Below are 17,322 nucleotides of genomic sequence, written 5' to 3' on the forward strand. Positions count from 1 at the left end.
AGAGAGAGAGAGAGAGAGAGAGAGAGAGAGAGAGAGAAGGAGGGAGGGAGGGAGGGGGAGAGGGAGAAAGGCAGACAAATTAGAGCAGAAATGATCTCTAAGGTCCTTTCTAGCTCTGGTATTCTGTGAGTACACTATGTATTCCATGTATCAATAACCCTTTTGCTAAGTTCAGTCAATTAATAATCAAGTCTATCAATCAGCCAGTTACATAATTAGTCACCCAGGTAGGGTATCTTTGAGTTAGACAATCAGGTAGCCAATATGTATTTACTGAGGAGATGGAGAATAAGGAATCTAAACCCTACTGGTTAGTTTAAAGAATAACCTGGTCCTGACTTTCAAAGAGTTTACAGCTGAATAGAGAAGATAACATTAATGAAGAACCAGATGGTCTTTTAACTGAAATTCTGTAATTCATTTAGTAGGTATCTGTGAAGTGAGGAGTTGAGGCTTGATGACCTCTAAGTCCTATTCTGTCTCTAACATCCTAAGATCCTAAGGTCCTAAATTCACTGCTTCGGTTGAAGTTTCCTCGTCTGTAAAATGAGATTAGGCTATATAACTTCTAAGGCTTCTTCCAGCACTAGGTATCTGATCACACGTTCCACCAATCCACTATGTATAGTAATAGCTAGAATTCATGTAATGCTTTAAGGTTTAAAAGCCATTGTATAAACATGATTTCATTTTTTTCTTCACAACAGACCTGGGAGATAGGCGCTATAATTATTCTCATTTCCTAGGTGAGAAAACTAAAGCAGACAGACATTAAGTGACTTGCCAGTGATCATACAACTAGGATGTTTCTCAATAGATTGGGTTGGAACTAAAGTCTTCCTGATTCCAGGTTCAACTATATCCACTATGCCAACTAACTGTCTGGGTAAACCAAACACATACCACGAACTTTCTGCATAATGTTAGGTGATTCATTTCTCTTCTCTACAGCTCACATTCCTCATATGCTGAATGAAGAGATTGAACTACCTCCAGCTTGTATGGGCAGCTAGATAGCAGTGGATAAACATCAGGCTTAAAGTCAGGAAGACGTGAGTTCAAATTTGTTTAAAATTGATTGCCTCAGTTCCTTATCTGTAAAATGAGCTGAAGAAGGAAATGATAAATTACTGCAATATTTTTGTCAAGAAAATTCCAAATGAGGTTATGAAGAGTTGGACATGACTTAAACGACTTAACAACAGATGGAAAGAAAGGCAAAATTTAATTTGGAAAAGAGTCATGAAGTGTTTGATACTTATTGAGTTAGATATTAGGAATACAAAGTTGAAAAACACAATAGTCCTTGCTTTCAAGCAACATAAAAGCTATTAATAGTGTGGGTGCTGTAGGGAATAACACAAGGAATACAAAATAACATAGCTTTTCTCAATTTCTACCCAAAGCTCCTTCACAACTCCAGTTTCTTCAACTATGCAACATTACTATGGTTCTCAGAATTCTCTAGGGCATAATATTCTAGATTATTCAGATTTTGAAAAAAGTTCCTTCAGGGGCAGCTTGGCAGTACAGTAGATAGAGTGTCAGGCTTGGAATTGGGAGGATCTGGGTTCAAATCTGACCTTAGACACTTTCCTAGTTGTGTGACCCTGGGCAAGTCACAACCTCATTTGCCTAGCTCTTGCCCTTCTGCCTGAGAGTTGTTACAAGGATGGAAAGTAAGGTTTTTTTTTTAAAAAAAGAAGAAAAAAGTTTCTTCAGAGATAGATGAAGATTAATAGAAAGAATGAGGGAGAAGATAATTTGTATATTTTGGGGTGGAGCATAGTCAATATTATACCTGTGTCTGAAGAGCTATCACATGGACAAGGGGTTAGACTTGTTCTGTTTGGCCCAAGAGAATAAAAAGGGAGGTGGGTGGCAGGGAGAAAGGATCAAGCATTTATTAGGTTCCTAGTATGTGCCAGGGACTGTATACAGTAAGCTCATTGAACATATTATCTTATTGGAGTAATGGTTAGAAGTTGCAAAGATGCAGATTTAGGCTAGATGTCAGGAAAGGAATCCTAACATCCAGAATTGGCTGAAAGGGAAATGGGCTACCCCCAAAGTGGCAGCTTCTCCCTCCTTGGAGGTCTTTAAGCAGAGGCTGGATAGACAGTTATTGGGTGTTTGCAGTAGGGCTTCCTTCCTGGATTGGCTGGAATTGATGACTTCTAAGGTTCCTTCCAGCTCTCAGATTCTGTAACTTGCTGGAAGAATACTTATTGGTATAACCAGGGAGAAGAAACTTTTCTCTTCTCTCCCAGGAGCTTCTGATATTGTCCCCCTGGGAAACTTTTCACTCTTTCCCCTTTCTACTTCTAACTCAGTTGGCCTGGGATAGGTCATTCCTCCCTTCTTCTCATCCCCCTTCTGACCTTTCCCAGGGGCTGCTGGTCTTTTCCATTGCCTGTTGTTCAACCGGCATAAGTCTCCTGGAATTGCTCCTTTGGGGGATTAGCAGACAAAAGCACAGGGACTCACTCTCTATGTCAGATCTTTCAGCCAAGCTGCACGATTTATGGTTCTGAACTGTTTGGACACCTTTGGTTCCCAGGCTTGGGTGCTGTGCCGAGAGTCTCAGATGAATGGCTGGGACAGAGCCAAACTGTGGAGTACACAAAGCAGATGCTCAGCACCCATCTGCCTCTCCTTTCCCTGACTCTTGACTCCTTCTTAGTGCCTACTCCTCTGCCAACCCAGGAGCCCAGGGCCCTCATGTTGGATGCCCTGATCTCCCACTTTAGCACCCTGACTTGGACCAGATCTCTTGGGGCTAGCACCTCCTGTTCAAAATTTTTCCCCTTGACCCCCCCAAAATGTATCTTCCCATGTTCTAATACTTTAGGGCCTTCTTGTCTATTTGGTGACATGCTAGGGCATTTAATGGATTAATCAGATCAGTGACTCCTTACTATGTTAGGCAGCCTCTTACTTCTTAAAGATCATATTGGTTTAACTGAGTTAAATCGCATAGATCTTTGCAAAGGTCCTGAAGGAGTGAGATTAATGAATGACATTTGGGACTTAGGGTATTCATGACTTGGGTACAATAAAGGGTGTTTTGCCTGTTCTTTTTTTTTAAACCCTATCTTCCATCTTAGAATCAATACTGTGTGTTGGCTCCACGGCAGAAGAGTGTTAAGAACTAGGCAATGGGGATTAAGTGACTTACCCAGGGTCATACTGCTAGGAAATGTCTGAGACCAGATTTGAACCCAGGATCTCCCATCTCTAGGACTAGTGCTCTATCCACTGAGTTGCCTGACTGGACCTGGTTAAAATAATCATCAAAGGCAGCTTTCATCAACAAAAGCTGATTATCAGACACAGAGTGAGCAGGGAGAGGTGCTCAGGGAGACACAAGCAAGTATAGCTCATCATCAGGCAGATTTCAGTGGCCCTGGTCTAGCTGCTTCCTTTTTCTCTAGCAGCTGCTTGGAGTCAGTCGAGGCTAGGGGCTGTCTCCCAAGAAATGCTCTCTTACAGGCAGGGAGGGACAGTGGAAAGTACACTGTTCTGTGGATCAGGAGACCTGGGTTCTTTTCCAGACTGCTCATAACTGACCTTATGACTACAAAGGTTAGTTTGCTTCTCTGAGACTCAGCTTCCTTAAATAAAAATGAATAGTTGGATATTTTCTATGTCCCTTGCACATCTCATTGTCTAGGAGTCTATGACTTATTTGCAAAGTGTGAGGAAGACCGGGGAGGAAGGAGAAAAGGAGGCTAAGCCAGGTTCAACATGAGTCTCTGAGTTAAGCATCTTTACCATCACAAAAGGAGAGATTTAGGAAATTTTGTCAAGTTCTGGAGTACAGAATAGATAGCTGAACCAAATGACTTAGGCTTTAGGGAAATAATGAAGGGCAGAAGGCATGATGTTCTCCCTGCCATTCCCTGTTTTTTTTTTTTTAAACACCTTACTTTCTGTCTTAGAATTGATACTAAGGATTGATTCCAAGGGTAAAGACTAGGTGATTGGGGTTAAGTGATTTGCCCTGGGTCACACAATTAGGCAATGTCTAAGGTCAAATTTGAATCCAGAACCTCTTATCTTCAGGCACGCCTCTATTTGCTGAACTATCTAGCTGCCCCCTGCCATTTCCTTTTGGCAAATTCTCTCCCCTGAGGACAATTCAACAAGAATTTATTTAGTGCCTGTCATGTTCAAGGCATTGTGCTAAATTCTTGGAATATTATTATGAAATAAGACAAAGTTCTTGGCTTTAAGAGATTGATAGCATAATGGGAGAAAAGGCAAATTGTTAAATGACTATAATACAATTAATAGATGACATGAAAGGCAGCATGATGCAATTGATAGAGTAGTGGTCTTAGGGTCAGGAAGTATTGGGTTCAAATTCTACCTATGGTTTTTATAAGTTGAGTGATTATGGGCAAAGTAATTTGTTTTTTATTTCTTCATTTAATTTTTATTTTTAAAAATATTCTTTCATGTTTACAAGATTCATTTTTTCCCCTCCTGACCCCTCTCAGAACTGACAAGCAATTTCGCTGTGTTACACAAATGTTATCACTTGATATCTATTTCCATATTATTCATTTTTTCAATAGAGCAATCTTTAAAACCAAAACCCCAAATTATATAATCATATAAACAGTGACATGTTTTTCTTCTGTGTTTCTGCTCCCACGGATGTGGATAGCGTTCTTTCTCATAAGTCCCTCAGAATTGTCCTGGATCATTGCATTGCTGCTAGTAGTAAAGTCCATTACATTGGACTGTTCCACAATGTTTCACTTTTTGTGTACAATGTTTTCTTTGTTCTGCTCATTTCATTCTGCATCAGTTCATGGAGGTTCTTTCAGTTCATGAGGAAATCCTCTAGTTCACCATTCCTTACAGCACAATAGTATTCCATCACCAGCATATACCACAATTTGTTCAGCCATTCCCCAATTGAGGGACACCTCCTCATTTTCCAATGTTTTTGCCACCACAAAAAGTATGGCTTTGAATATTTTTGTACAACCCTTTTTTATTAAATCTTTGGGGTACACAAACCTAGTAGTGGTATTGCTCAATCAAAGGGCAGAAATTCTTTTAAAGCTTTTTGGGTATTATTCCAAATTTGGGCAAAGTAATTTAATCTTATTGAACCTCAGGCAACTATTTAAGACCATAAACCAATTATCAATTGTGTTTATTCCCAGAATAGTATGCTACATCATAGAATTCTTACTTCCATACTATAAGAATCTATGATTTCATTGCTATTAGTATACCTACTACTATTGAAGACAGTTAAGTGGCACAGTGTATAAATAAATATATAAATAAAATAAAAAAAATAAATATATAAATAAATATAAATAAAAGACGAATCTTCCTGAGTTCAAGCCTGGCCTCAGGTACTAACTCTATGACCCTGGGTAACCCTTTTTGCCTCACTTTTCTCATCTGTAAAATGAGCTGGAGAAGGATGGCAAACTACTCCATATCTTGGCCCAAAACACCACAGATGGAGTCACAAAGAGTTGGACATGACCAAAACAACTAAATACCACCAATGAAGATCCATTATCATCGAATTCCTGCCTCTGAGACCTACTAGCTGTGGGACCCTGGGCAAGTCACTCATTTTCTCAGGCCCTGGGTAACTCTCTGAGACTATAAATTTGGAGAATGATGCTCACCTCTATTAGTAGATGGAATTTCTTCACAGGGAGTTCTCTATACCAATAAGATAAAAATTGGAAAGGTACGATCACATGATTTAGAGCTAGAAAAGATATTAAAGATCATCTTCATAGCTGAAGAAATTAAAGTCCAGCCAAGTTAATTTATTATCTGACTTGCCCAAGTTCAGGCAATGGGTAGGGAAACTATATAAGCAAGAGGTAGGGAAAGGAGGATGTGAATGTGGATGCTGCCTCCAAATCTGGTCTTCTTTTCCTTACTGGAGGCAGATTATGAACAACTAGAAAAGTCTTGTTAAAGAATTTATACTTTGTTGAACAAACAAGTGGGAGCCATTGAAGTTTATTGTTATTGTCATTTTTGTTTTGAGCAGGAGTGTGATGCGGTCGAACCTGTGCCCTGGCAAGAAAGACAGAAGAAGATAGACTGGAGATAGGAGTGAGTGGAGGCATAGAGATCAGTTAGGGGACTATACAACAGTTTAGATAAGAGATAATAAGAACACAAGCTAGAAAGTCAACCTGAGTTAGTAGTAATGAAAAGGGGAAGAAGGTACAAGGGATATTGTAGAGGTGGAATGAATAGAACTGGCAACTGTTTGGAAGTGGGAGGAGAAAATCATTAATGACCTTGAGATTTTAAGTCAGGGACAATGAGTGATGTTTTAACCATAACAGAGGAATTAAGAAGATCCATTTATTTTAGGAGAAAGATGAGCTAGTATTTGTACATAATGAATTTGAGGCAAAAAATTGGAATTTCTCAGATGGAAATGTCCATCATATAGCTGGAAACGTAGCAGTGGAGTTCCAAAATGAATTTAGGAGCTATCACATAAAGGTGATGAAGAAAGCCATGGTAAATAAGGTGTCAAGTGAAAAAGACGAGTCCTAGAAACCCAAACAGCAGTAAATTCCCTTGTCATTTCCCAGTAATAATATCAGGCCTTACTATCTACTTTGCTGCTGTACTCCAAGGACCATGAGACCTGTCCATTTGACTTGTAGCTGAAACCTTCCATGTGTGTTGTCTCCCCAGTTAAAATGTAAGCTCCTTGAGGGCAAGGAATATCTTACTTCTCTAGCTGTATCTTTAGGACTCAATCGTTTCAGACTCTTTGTGACCCCATCTGAGGTTTTTTTTGGCAAAGATCCTTGAGTGGTTTGCTATTTTCTTCTCCAGTTCATTTTACAGATGTGGAAACTGAGGCAAACAGAGTTAAGTGATTTGCCCAGGGTCACCCAGCTAGTAAGTGTCTGAGGCCAGATTTGAACTTGGGAAGATGAGTCTTCCTGACTCTGTCCACTGTGCTCTCTAGCTGCTTGGCACACAGTAAGCAATAATAAGTACTTTGTTCATTCAAATGTCAAAAAGAGCACTGACAAACTGATAAACACTGATAAGAGAACATCCAAAGGTGGGGTGGGAGGGTAGAGGGTGAACAGGTTAAAGTTTATACCAGATAAGGATTGCAGGATGGAACCTTGGAGAAAAGGAGAGAATGTCATGGAAACTGTTTTCAAGTTGTTGAAAAGCTGTCATCTGGAAATGGAATTAGATTTACTCTAGTTCCCAGGAGGGCAGAACTAGGAACAAAGGTGGAATTTGTAAAGATAAGAGTTAGGCTTACAGTTAGGGAGGAAAAACCTCCTAAAGTGGGAAGGCTACTAAGAATAGAGAACTCTCTGTTTCAGTCTTTAAAAAAGATTTAAAAAATTTTAGTAACAAATTTCCACATAAGTTTTCCAAAGTCATATGATCGATGCTGTCTCCTTCTCTTCTTCCCTTTCCCCTCCCAGAGCTGGCAAGCAATTCAATATGGATTATACATGTATCATCACGCAAAACATTTCCCTATTATTCATTTTTGTAAGTGAATGATCTTATAAAACCAAAACCCCAAATCATATACACAAATAAACAAGTGTTAAATCATGTGCTTCCATCTGCATTCTTACTCTAACAGTTCTTTCTCTGGAGGTGAGAGCATTCTTTGTCATAAGTCCTCAGAATTGTCCTGGATCATTGTAATTCTGTCAGTAGCAAAGTCTGTCCCATTGGATCGTTCCACAGTATTTCTGCCTCGGTCTTATTAGAAGTCTTTGAAGGGGCCTGGATGCTGACTTATTAGGGGAATCAGAGAAAAACATCTTGATCAAATACAGATTTGCTTAAATTATCCTTGAGGTCCTTTCCAACTTTAAGCTTCTGTGGAAATATGGTTCCCAAAAAGGATGTCTCAACTGTGCTTTCTTGTTCTATTTGCAGTTCTTTGGAGTAATAGTCCTGTCTTTAGAGGTGCATTCTTTACTTCATATTCCTTTTATATTCAGACTGGCATACCTCACAGTTTAGTTTAAATCAGTGAGATTTACTTTTTATTTTTTAGTGAAAAATGTATTTGATGCTAGAGCAGCTCTCTTAAATATCTCATCCAAGTTTCTATAGGGGCAGCTAGATGGCTCAGTGGGTAGAGCACTGGGCCTTGAGTCAGGAAGACTTGATTTGAAATCCAGCCTCAGACACTTACTAGGTGGGTGGCCCTGAACAAGTCATTTAACCATGTTTACCTTAGTTTCCTTATCCATCAAATGAGTTAGAGGAGGAAATGGCAAGCCACTCTAGTATCTTTGCCGAAAAAAGACCCAAATGGGGTTTTTGAAGAGCCAGATATCACTGAAATGACTGAATAAGTTTCCGTAGGTATTCATGCAAGAATGCTAGCTTTGGACCTGGCTTTGAATTCTAGCTCTGCTGCATAATACCTTTGGCAAGGTTGTTAGCTTGTAAAATAAGACAGTCGAACTGGAGAGCATCAAAGGTCTTTTCCAGCTCAAAATCGATGATCCTATATTCCAATTTCTTTTATGTATTTTGCAAAGGAGAGTAATTAGATACTAGTACATAAGAAGAAGAAATCTGTTCCCTTGAAGAATTTATAATCATGAAATTAATATAGAATAATGATAAAAGAAAATGTAAAAAAAATCAGTACAATTGAGAAAGAAACCTGATGGCTAAGGGAAGGGGAAGAGGCACAGTGGGGTTGGACTGCCAACTTCAGTAAGACTGTGAAGGCCAAGAAATTTGAACCTAGTTATTGTTTTTCAGTGGTGTCTGACTCTTTGTGATGTCATTTTCCTTTTTTTTTTTTTTTTTTTTTTTTTTTTTTTTTTGTGAATTTCCTGGAGTGGTTTGCCATTTTCTTCTCCAGATCATTTTACAAATGAGGAAACTGAGGCAACTAGGGTTAAATGACTTGTCAAGGGTCACAGAGCTAGTAAGTGTCTGAGTTTAGATTTGAACTCTTAAAGATGAGTCTTCCTCACTTCAGGCTTGGCACCCTATTCATTGTGCCACCTAGTACACTTTATGAACCTAATTAATCTCTAATTCAGATTCCTATTTGCTCTTGGGCCTGGATCCTAAAATTTTGAAGCTTTCCACTGTACTGCTCACTTGAGCCTCCCCTTCTTAGTATTAGGTTTAAAATTAGTATCTTCCACATTCTTATTTTCTATAGTTATTAATTTCAAACCTAACACTAGTTGGTTCTCCCATTCTCAAGATTTGCCTGTCTATTTTTTTATCTTATCCTCTAAATTGGGGGTTCTATCTTTTTGTGTGTCATAGACACTTTTGGAAACGTGGTAAAGCCCATGTGCCTCTTCTCAAAATCATGTTTTTAAATGCATATAAAAATATAAGATTGCAACCTTTTCCCCACCAAAATCCAATGATACTGAAATAGAATTATCTAAGAATATTTGTCTAGGACTCTTCTCCCAGTTAGACTAATAGCTATCTAATACAATGGATCATTCCATGTTATTGTGTTAGTGCTTCTTCTGCCCCAGTTACTATTTTCTTTTAGCACTTCTATTTTAATATGGATTTTTAGAGAATTAATTTGAAGGAGAAATTCTAATAGTGGAATTTCAGGCACCAAGGTGGTGGTGATGGAAGAGCACTGTAGGGGCTTCTTTAAAAAACAACAAAAATACCTCTTATCTTTTGTTTTAGAATCAATGCTAAGTATTGGTTCCAAGGCAGAAGATGGATAAGGATTAGGCAACTGGGATTAAGTGATTTGCCCAAGATGGCACAGCTGGGAAGTGTCTAAGGTCAGATTTAATGCCAAGACTTCCAATCTCTAGGCCTGGCTCTCTATCCATCAAGTGACCTAGCTGGCTTTTTAGGTGCTTTTTGAATCATACTACCTAAGCAGTGCTGCCCATGGATTAGGCTTCTCTTCTAGGGGAAGAAATCATGATTATCTCCTTGGAGATGTTGACTCACTGAGACTCTAGGCCAGATTAGGCCTTGCTTTAATGATTTACTGTCTCCTCTGAGATTTGGAATTGAAGGGAGGTGGGGAAACCAGGTTACCAATTACCTTAGATTCCTACTTGGATTGGCCACTGAGCTTATATTTGAGTAGATATGGGGTAAATTGGGTGGGGTGCTGGGAAATGTATGAACTTGACTTACGGGGTCAGGAGGAAGGGGTATGTTTGCCCTTTATTTACCATCCATGGAGCCTTTCCAGAAGGCTTGAAGATCCTAGGAAACGATAAGAAATGATTAAGTAGATATAGTTATTATTAAACGATTTAGTCATCACAGGGAGGGGATGTTTGGGGAGGATCAGAAATCTCTGGGCTGAGTGAACTACCTGAAAGTCATTGTCCCTGGGGGAAGGCTCTGGACAGTCCTGACAAAAGGATAAGGAAGAAGGAGTAGGCAATAATTGGAGAGTGGGATCCAGAATGCTGGATGTCCAACCAGTCTGCTCTTATATCTTCCCCGCTCCCCCTATTCCCCCCCTGACTCAAGTTATCCTTTTTCCTCCTTCTCTCGTTCCCCTGCAGCCCATCCTTCTTTCTGGTTTCACTTGAGAAGAGTATTCATGCTTTTGTTAGATATGGGTTATTGAAATAGTAACTAACACTTACATAGTACCTACTATGTGCCAGCCACTATGTTAAATGATTTACAATTATTCTCTCATTTGATCTTCACAACAACCCTGGAAGGTAGGTGCTATTGTGCTTCCCATTTTATAAATGAGGAAACTCAGGCAAATAGAGGTTAAATGACTTTCCCAGGATCACAAAGCTAGTAAATGTCTACTGTCATTTTTAAACTCTGGTCTTCCCCTCTTCAGGGGTAGTGCTCTATTCCCGTGCCACCTAGTTGCTCATGTATAGAAATATGGCTTTCAGGTGGCATGGATAGACATCTCTGGGATCTGGCCAACTCTTCTCCAAGGGACATGATTTTCTCCTTGTGAAGGGTCATGGGTGAATGCTTGCTCCCCCTTTTGCCTATACCTAATAGAGATATTAGATTGGAATTATATTTATCTTTCCCCTCAAATATGGTTGGTTTAGGGATACGACTCTAGTTCAGAGGAAAAAGTCCTTCCCTTTTCTCCTTCAGGTTGATACTTACCAGCATACCTCCTTCCCACCAAATTCTAGTGACCAAAAAGACTATCACATAGAGAAAATAAGAATAAACCCAGGTACTCCAGCAAAACAGCAAGCAGAAATTGGAGAAGCTCTGCAGTTTAGGATATACCAAAGACTTTCCAAGAACCAATATGCTTCTTAGGTGGGAGCAAGCTAAACTGGAAATTAGGAGGGAGCCAAAATGGAAATCAGGGCTCTGAGGAAGAGCTAGCTGCCTATGGGCACTTGTCAGTCTTTCTTTCTCTCCATGGGTCTTTCTCAGAGTCTTTGGCATCATATGTGTCTCTTTTCCAAGGAGCTCTGGCTCCAACTCAGGTATAAAGGGTTACCACAACATTCTCTCTGCTATAAGGAGTCATGGCTTCTTCCATAAAGAAGGTAGCAGTACACAGAATGTCCCAGGCTTGGTTGGAAACTTCCTGGTATCAGACTAATTTTAAGCTTAAGGCAAACTGGGGAGCAGCCTTATATGGATTTAATTTTTAAGGGGTTCTGGGTGTGCCCTCAAATAACATCTCAAGTAGATTACAATCTGAATAGGAAAAGGGATGTATGTGACAAAACCCTAAAATACAAAAGAGAATGGGATAGAGGAAAAGGAATAATTGTTAGGGAAAATTGCTATGAGAAATTTGAAGAGGAGAGATCAATTTCCCTTGATGGAGAGGTGTGTGGTGGTGGGGTTAACCCTTTCTGCTTCATTTGTCAAAACTCTAAAGTGGAAGTGGATGGCATAGAAGGTGGACCTTAAAAGAAAGTATTGATGTAATAGGCAAAGCTGAAGATTGGGGGGGGGGTGTCCATTCCAAGCATTGACAGAATTCCAGATGTGAAGACAGTCAGGAAGGAACTTTATGAGAATAAGACACAGATTAATCCTATCTGACCAAAATGTAGATTATATGAAAGGTAGTGGTTTGAGATACAGATGAAAAATAGGTGGCAGACTTACTGACAATGGCTTTGAATCTCAGCATTAGGAATTTATGCTTTGTTTGAGAGACAATGAGGATCATCGAGTAGAATAGTAGGGTTAAATTCTTACGTTACTCAGAAATAAGTTGGTGTGGAAGATAGATGGTAGAAGTAATAAAAGGGAAGCTAGAAGACAAATATATAAAAGTTATTAATTAATGATAGTCTGGCCAAGAAGACATGGGAGCATGAAGTAAGATGGTGACAGTGGGAGTAGCAAGGGAGGAATAGATATGAAAGAACTGTAATTGGAAAACAGGAGGCTAAGAAGTAGAGTAGATAGGGCTCTGGGTTTGGATTCAGGAAGATCTGGGCTCAAATCTTGGGACTAATACTTACCAATTATAGAATGCTGGGCAATGTAAGGGCCAGAATGTAAGGGCTTAAAATAAAAGGGTTGGACTAAATTTATGAGTGTGGTCACCAGGAATTATTATTCAATTCCAAATGATTTTTTATGATAGTTTGTTTACAAAAGGAGAGAGTGAAAGTAAGAAAACCAGAGAGAGTAGATATTTATTCTGGCCTGGTCTGAACCAGGCAGGGCTTCAGAGGCCCCAGCAAAGGGAGCCCAGAGGTAAATTAAAAAACAGTTTTAGACACAAGGCCTCCTCCAAGACGAGGGGCCTCTCAATGTCAGGGAAAGGAGGTCAGCCTTTTCACTCACCCACGTGGCAGTCCTAATAGAAAGCAGTCCTCAGCTGGAGCTCCTCCAATGGCAAGTTGAAGGTGAAAACCCTCTCCCCATTTTGAAGGCTATCTCCAAAAAACAATCTCTTCAGACAATCTTCTCCGAGACCATCCCTCCTCTCCAAAACCATCTCCTTCTCCAAGACCATCTCCTTATTCAAGATCATCTCTGTAGCCTTTCAGGGCTTGCTTTTATGGTGACTTCTTGTTTCCTCCCCTCTTCACAGGGGCCAATCAAAGTTTCCAAATTGTCTAGCACTGCCCAGGGGGAAGTGTCTGTGGGATCCACTTCCCACCTTCTAAAGGTCAATTTCTCATCAAAAAGGTTCACAGTTTCCTGATTGAACAGTTTCTGAGGGTATGAACTCTTAAAAGAATTCACAAGTTTCTGACTGTTTGAGTTAGAAAAAAGGATGAAGCTCTCCAAGTATCTTGCTGGCTTCTCACCCAACATTAGGTAGGGTATGAATTCACTAAGTGGTTTGTGAGCTCTTCCACTTAGTTCAAGCTTGTACTTAAGTTAGTAACTAAAGTGTTTGCTCCAACTAGGCAAAGAGAATAAGGGATTCCCTTTCACAAGATCGAACTCAAAGAGAACAAAGAATTCCCTTTTACAGCAAGTTATACAACCTTTCTCTGTCTCATATTCCACATTGGTAAAATGAGTAGAGTGTACTTAATGTACTTCCTGCTCTAACTCTCTAATTCTATGAAGTCATTGGATTTGAGGAATGAGGAAAGAATCAAAGCCTTAACAACTCTGGGGCTCGTTTTCTTCATCTGTAAAGTAAAGAGGTTGATATGATAAATATCGAAATATGTATTGCATGATAAAACATGTATAACCCATATCAAATGTCTTGGGAAGTGGGGAGGGAAGGGAAGGAGAGAATTTGGATTGCAAAACATCATAAAACAACTGTTAAAAAGGAGGTTTGGCTAGATAATCATTAAGATCCTTTCCGGTTTAAAATCTATGGTCCTATGTCAAAGAGACGTGTGTGTGTGTGTGTGTGTGTGTGTGTGTGTGTGTGTGTGTGTGTGTAGGGGTATGATGGTGATGTCTAGAAAGTAATAAGTAGAGCTGGGTGAGAAATGAAAGACAGCTAATATAGGCTCTTCTTCAAAAAGAGGTTCTTGGAAGAATTCACCTGTGGAAGAAGACAGGGTACACAGGGGCAAAGGGATTCTCCAAGATGAGGAAGTCACAGAAAGCCTATTGCTGAGGCAAGGTGGAACAGTCCTGGGTATCAGAATCAGAGTTGGGAAAGGACAGAGCTAGAAAGGATCTCAGAGATCATTTAGTCTAGTCTTCTCATTTTCTAGGTAAGCACACTGAAGCCCAGAGATTAAGTGATTTGCCTAAGACTACTTTCATTGTTGTTTAGCCATGTCCCATGCTATTGTGATCCCAAGGACTTTGTCCAAGGGGTTTTCTTGGCAAAGATACTAAAGTGCTTTGCTGTTTCCTTCTCCAGTGTATCCCCATTTTATAAATAAGGAACTGAGGCAAATTGGGGTTAAATGACTTGTCTATTGTCACACAGCTAGTAAGTTTCTGAGGCTAGATTTGAACTTAGATCTTCCTAACTCCAGGCCCAGCTCTCTATTTGCTTTACCACCTAGCTGCCTCTTACTACCTAAGAACACGCAGGTGATAAATAGTAGAGCTGTGGTTCAAACCCAGATCCTCTAATTTCAGATCCCCTAGCCTTTCCATGTGCTACCTTCCCATATCATTTTGAGGTCAATTCTCTGTCCCTTGTTCCATTGCTCTGTTCTGTCCTGTCTTTGCTCATGAAGTCTCATGCCAAGAATGGACTTCTCCAATTTACATCCTTATCTGTTGAAGTCACCCTTCTGACTACAGGATCCCTTCTGAGGCTTTTCAAAGACTTCCTAGGATTTAGAGCTTTAACCTACTTTAAACCTGGGGTTCTTGATTTATGAACTTTAATAAAAATATTTACAATTGTATTACAATATAATTGGTTTCCTTTGGAATCTTATGTCTTTTTTTTTTCACTTTAAAAACAACAACAGTTCTGGGAAGAAATCCATATGCTTCACTTGATTGCTAAGGGAGTTCACGGCCAACATAAAGGTTAAGAATCCCTGCTCCAGGGATTATCTGGACCAAAACCTTCAGTTTAAAGATAAGGGAATATATAGGAGATAGAGATTTAGGGATATGAAATAATTGATTCAAGATCATAATTCTTGCATCAGAGCTAAGATTTGAATTCAGTTTCCTTCTAGTCCAAATCCAATGCTCTTTCTTCTTCTGCTCTATGCTGGGTGTGATTCATCCTTGAATTCTGATCCTTCCTGCCTTCTGAACCTGACTGACAGCCTTCTTCCAGAAATCTTCCTTGATCAATTCCACCTGGCTCTTTTGTGTTCTTTTACTTTGCCTGACCTTAGTGGACGTGACTAGATGCTTCCTTGCCCTAGGATTCAAGGACTTCATTCATCTTTCTTTGGAACTCTGAGACCTTTCTTTTCTCTCTTTGGTCCATCCTCTTATACCAGAGAAGCTAGGCCATGAGCAGATAGGATGGGAGATCCAACAGCATTTAGGACTCTGGAAACTAGAAGAATGGAATTAGGACAAAGAATGCCACTTTTGACAGACTGTCAGAGGGATGGTCAGTGAACTAGCAGGCCAAGATGTTTTTTGGTTTAAGTTGGGGAGAAGGGGAGCCATCTTTGCTCAATGCATAAATGCAGACTCTAAGAATCTACAACAAAATGAGGAATGAGAGGGATGCTTTGCTGGACCAAACACCTATGTTGCTGAGGATATTTTGGAGGGTGTGTGTAGAGCAGGAAGGAGAACAGAGGTTCTGTGAACTAGCTGTTGGCTGCTGCTGGGACCTAAGCCAAAGGGTAATTACAGACCCTAGCTCCCAACAGCAGCCAACAGCTAGATCACAGAACCTCACAATTCTGGGGCTCTTGGAAACTTTCCCACACTTTGCCTCCTTTTCCCAGTTATTGGGTTTAATCAGCAAGGCATGAGGAACTGTATTTCCATGGGTGGGGGGGAAGAGGAGCATGAGCAGGGAGGGCACACTTTACAGAATGCCACCTTGTCTTAAAAATAAAACAAGGTGGGGCAGCTGGGTAGCTCAGTGGAGTGAGAGTCAGGCCTAGAGGCAGGAGGTCCTAGGTTCAAACCTGGCCTCAGCCACTTCCCAGCTGTGTGACCCTGGGCAAGTCACTTGACCCCCATTGCCCACCCTTACAAATCTTCCACCTATGAGACAATACACCGAAGTACAAGGGTTAAAAAAAATAAAACAAGGTTCAAGGCCATTGTAGCTCCCAGTAATGAGAGTGAACCCCAGAATGCAAGTCCTCTGGGTAGCCATTAACTTAGAAGCAGTAAAACATGTAACTTTTCCCCTTGGCAGGAACTCAATCCATTTTCCTCCCCAAGATACCAGCTGTCCTGTCAGGAGTCGCTGGTGCAAGAATTCCATGAGAAACCCAAAAAGGGAGTCACCCATTGACATATTGATCTATTACCTATAGAAACTCCTTTTGAGAATCACTGAAGTGGTTCATTTCTATTATCCTTATCCTGTGAATCATTACTTATTGTTTCTGTATGAAGCTTACCTAATCCCTTTACCTACATCATTTACTCTATAAATCGTAGACCCCAACCCACTAAACTTTGCCACCACTCTAAGAAGCTGTCTGTGTAGTTCTTAGTTGGCACAGGCTCTCCTGTAAGCCCAATAATCATACTTCTCACCCCGGCTCGACGATCCACTAGGCTGTTTCCAGAGTTTGTCTTTGTCAGGTCGTCTGATCACTGGCATTTACTTCATCTGTGTCATATTGACCTTTCATATAATAATACAACCTGACTCTGCTCCCAGCACAGAGCCTCATACAGAGAGCGTTGATTTGATTTGTAATCTGTTCTGTGCTATTACTTTCCAAAGCAATTTACAGACATTGTCTTACTTGATCCTGGAACAATCTTATGAAATGGATATTAGCATCTTGCATTTCTTTAAGGTTTATTTACAAAGCACTTTCTTTACCACCACCTGCAAGATAGATAATTACAAGTATTATTATTTCTCTATTTCAAAGATGAGGGAATTGAGGTCCAGACTGAAGGGAAGAGACTTGTCGAAGGTCATAAGTAAGTCAGTGGCAGAGCTGAATTAGAACTCAGGATGTTAAAGCCTTTCACTGAAGCAAATACAATGAATACTCTTTCTGAGTAAAAGTTTTAAAATGAGGAGGAAAGGACTAATTTGTCTTGCCTGTTTCAAAACCTTCATTTGGCAATAAATGCCTCTCCAAATGAGTAATTATATGGTGACTCCACTGACTATGCAAGAGAAAGGAAAAAGGAAACCCATGTACAAGATTTGAATGTAAAAAGGAGATTTGTTAAAGGATATTCTTTTTTTTTTTTTTTTACATTTTTTAAACCCTTAACTTCTGTGTATTGGCTCCTAGGTGGAAGAGTGGCAAGGGTGGGCAATGGGGG

General features: G+C 40.0%; 1 protein-coding gene across 1 annotated transcript in view; it reads right to left on the reverse strand.

Moving 5' to 3' along the window:
* The window catches only part of SIGLEC15 (sialic acid binding Ig like lectin 15), an 85,551-nt gene that overhangs the window by 38,815 nt on the left and 29,414 nt on the right, over positions 1–17,322 (reverse strand). Inside the window, exon 2 of the mRNA XM_044681658.1 lies at positions 2,488–2,611. Within this exon, the coding sequence (XP_044537593.1) occupies positions 2,488–2,611 (124 nt within the window). The remainder of the gene's footprint in view (positions 1–2,487; positions 2,612–17,322) is intronic.

The sequence above is a fragment of the Gracilinanus agilis genome, chromosome 1 (assembly GCF_016433145.1).
Source record: "Gracilinanus agilis isolate LMUSP501 chromosome 1, AgileGrace, whole genome shotgun sequence".
NCBI classification, from domain to species: Eukaryota; Metazoa; Chordata; class Mammalia; order Didelphimorphia; family Didelphidae; genus Gracilinanus; species Gracilinanus agilis.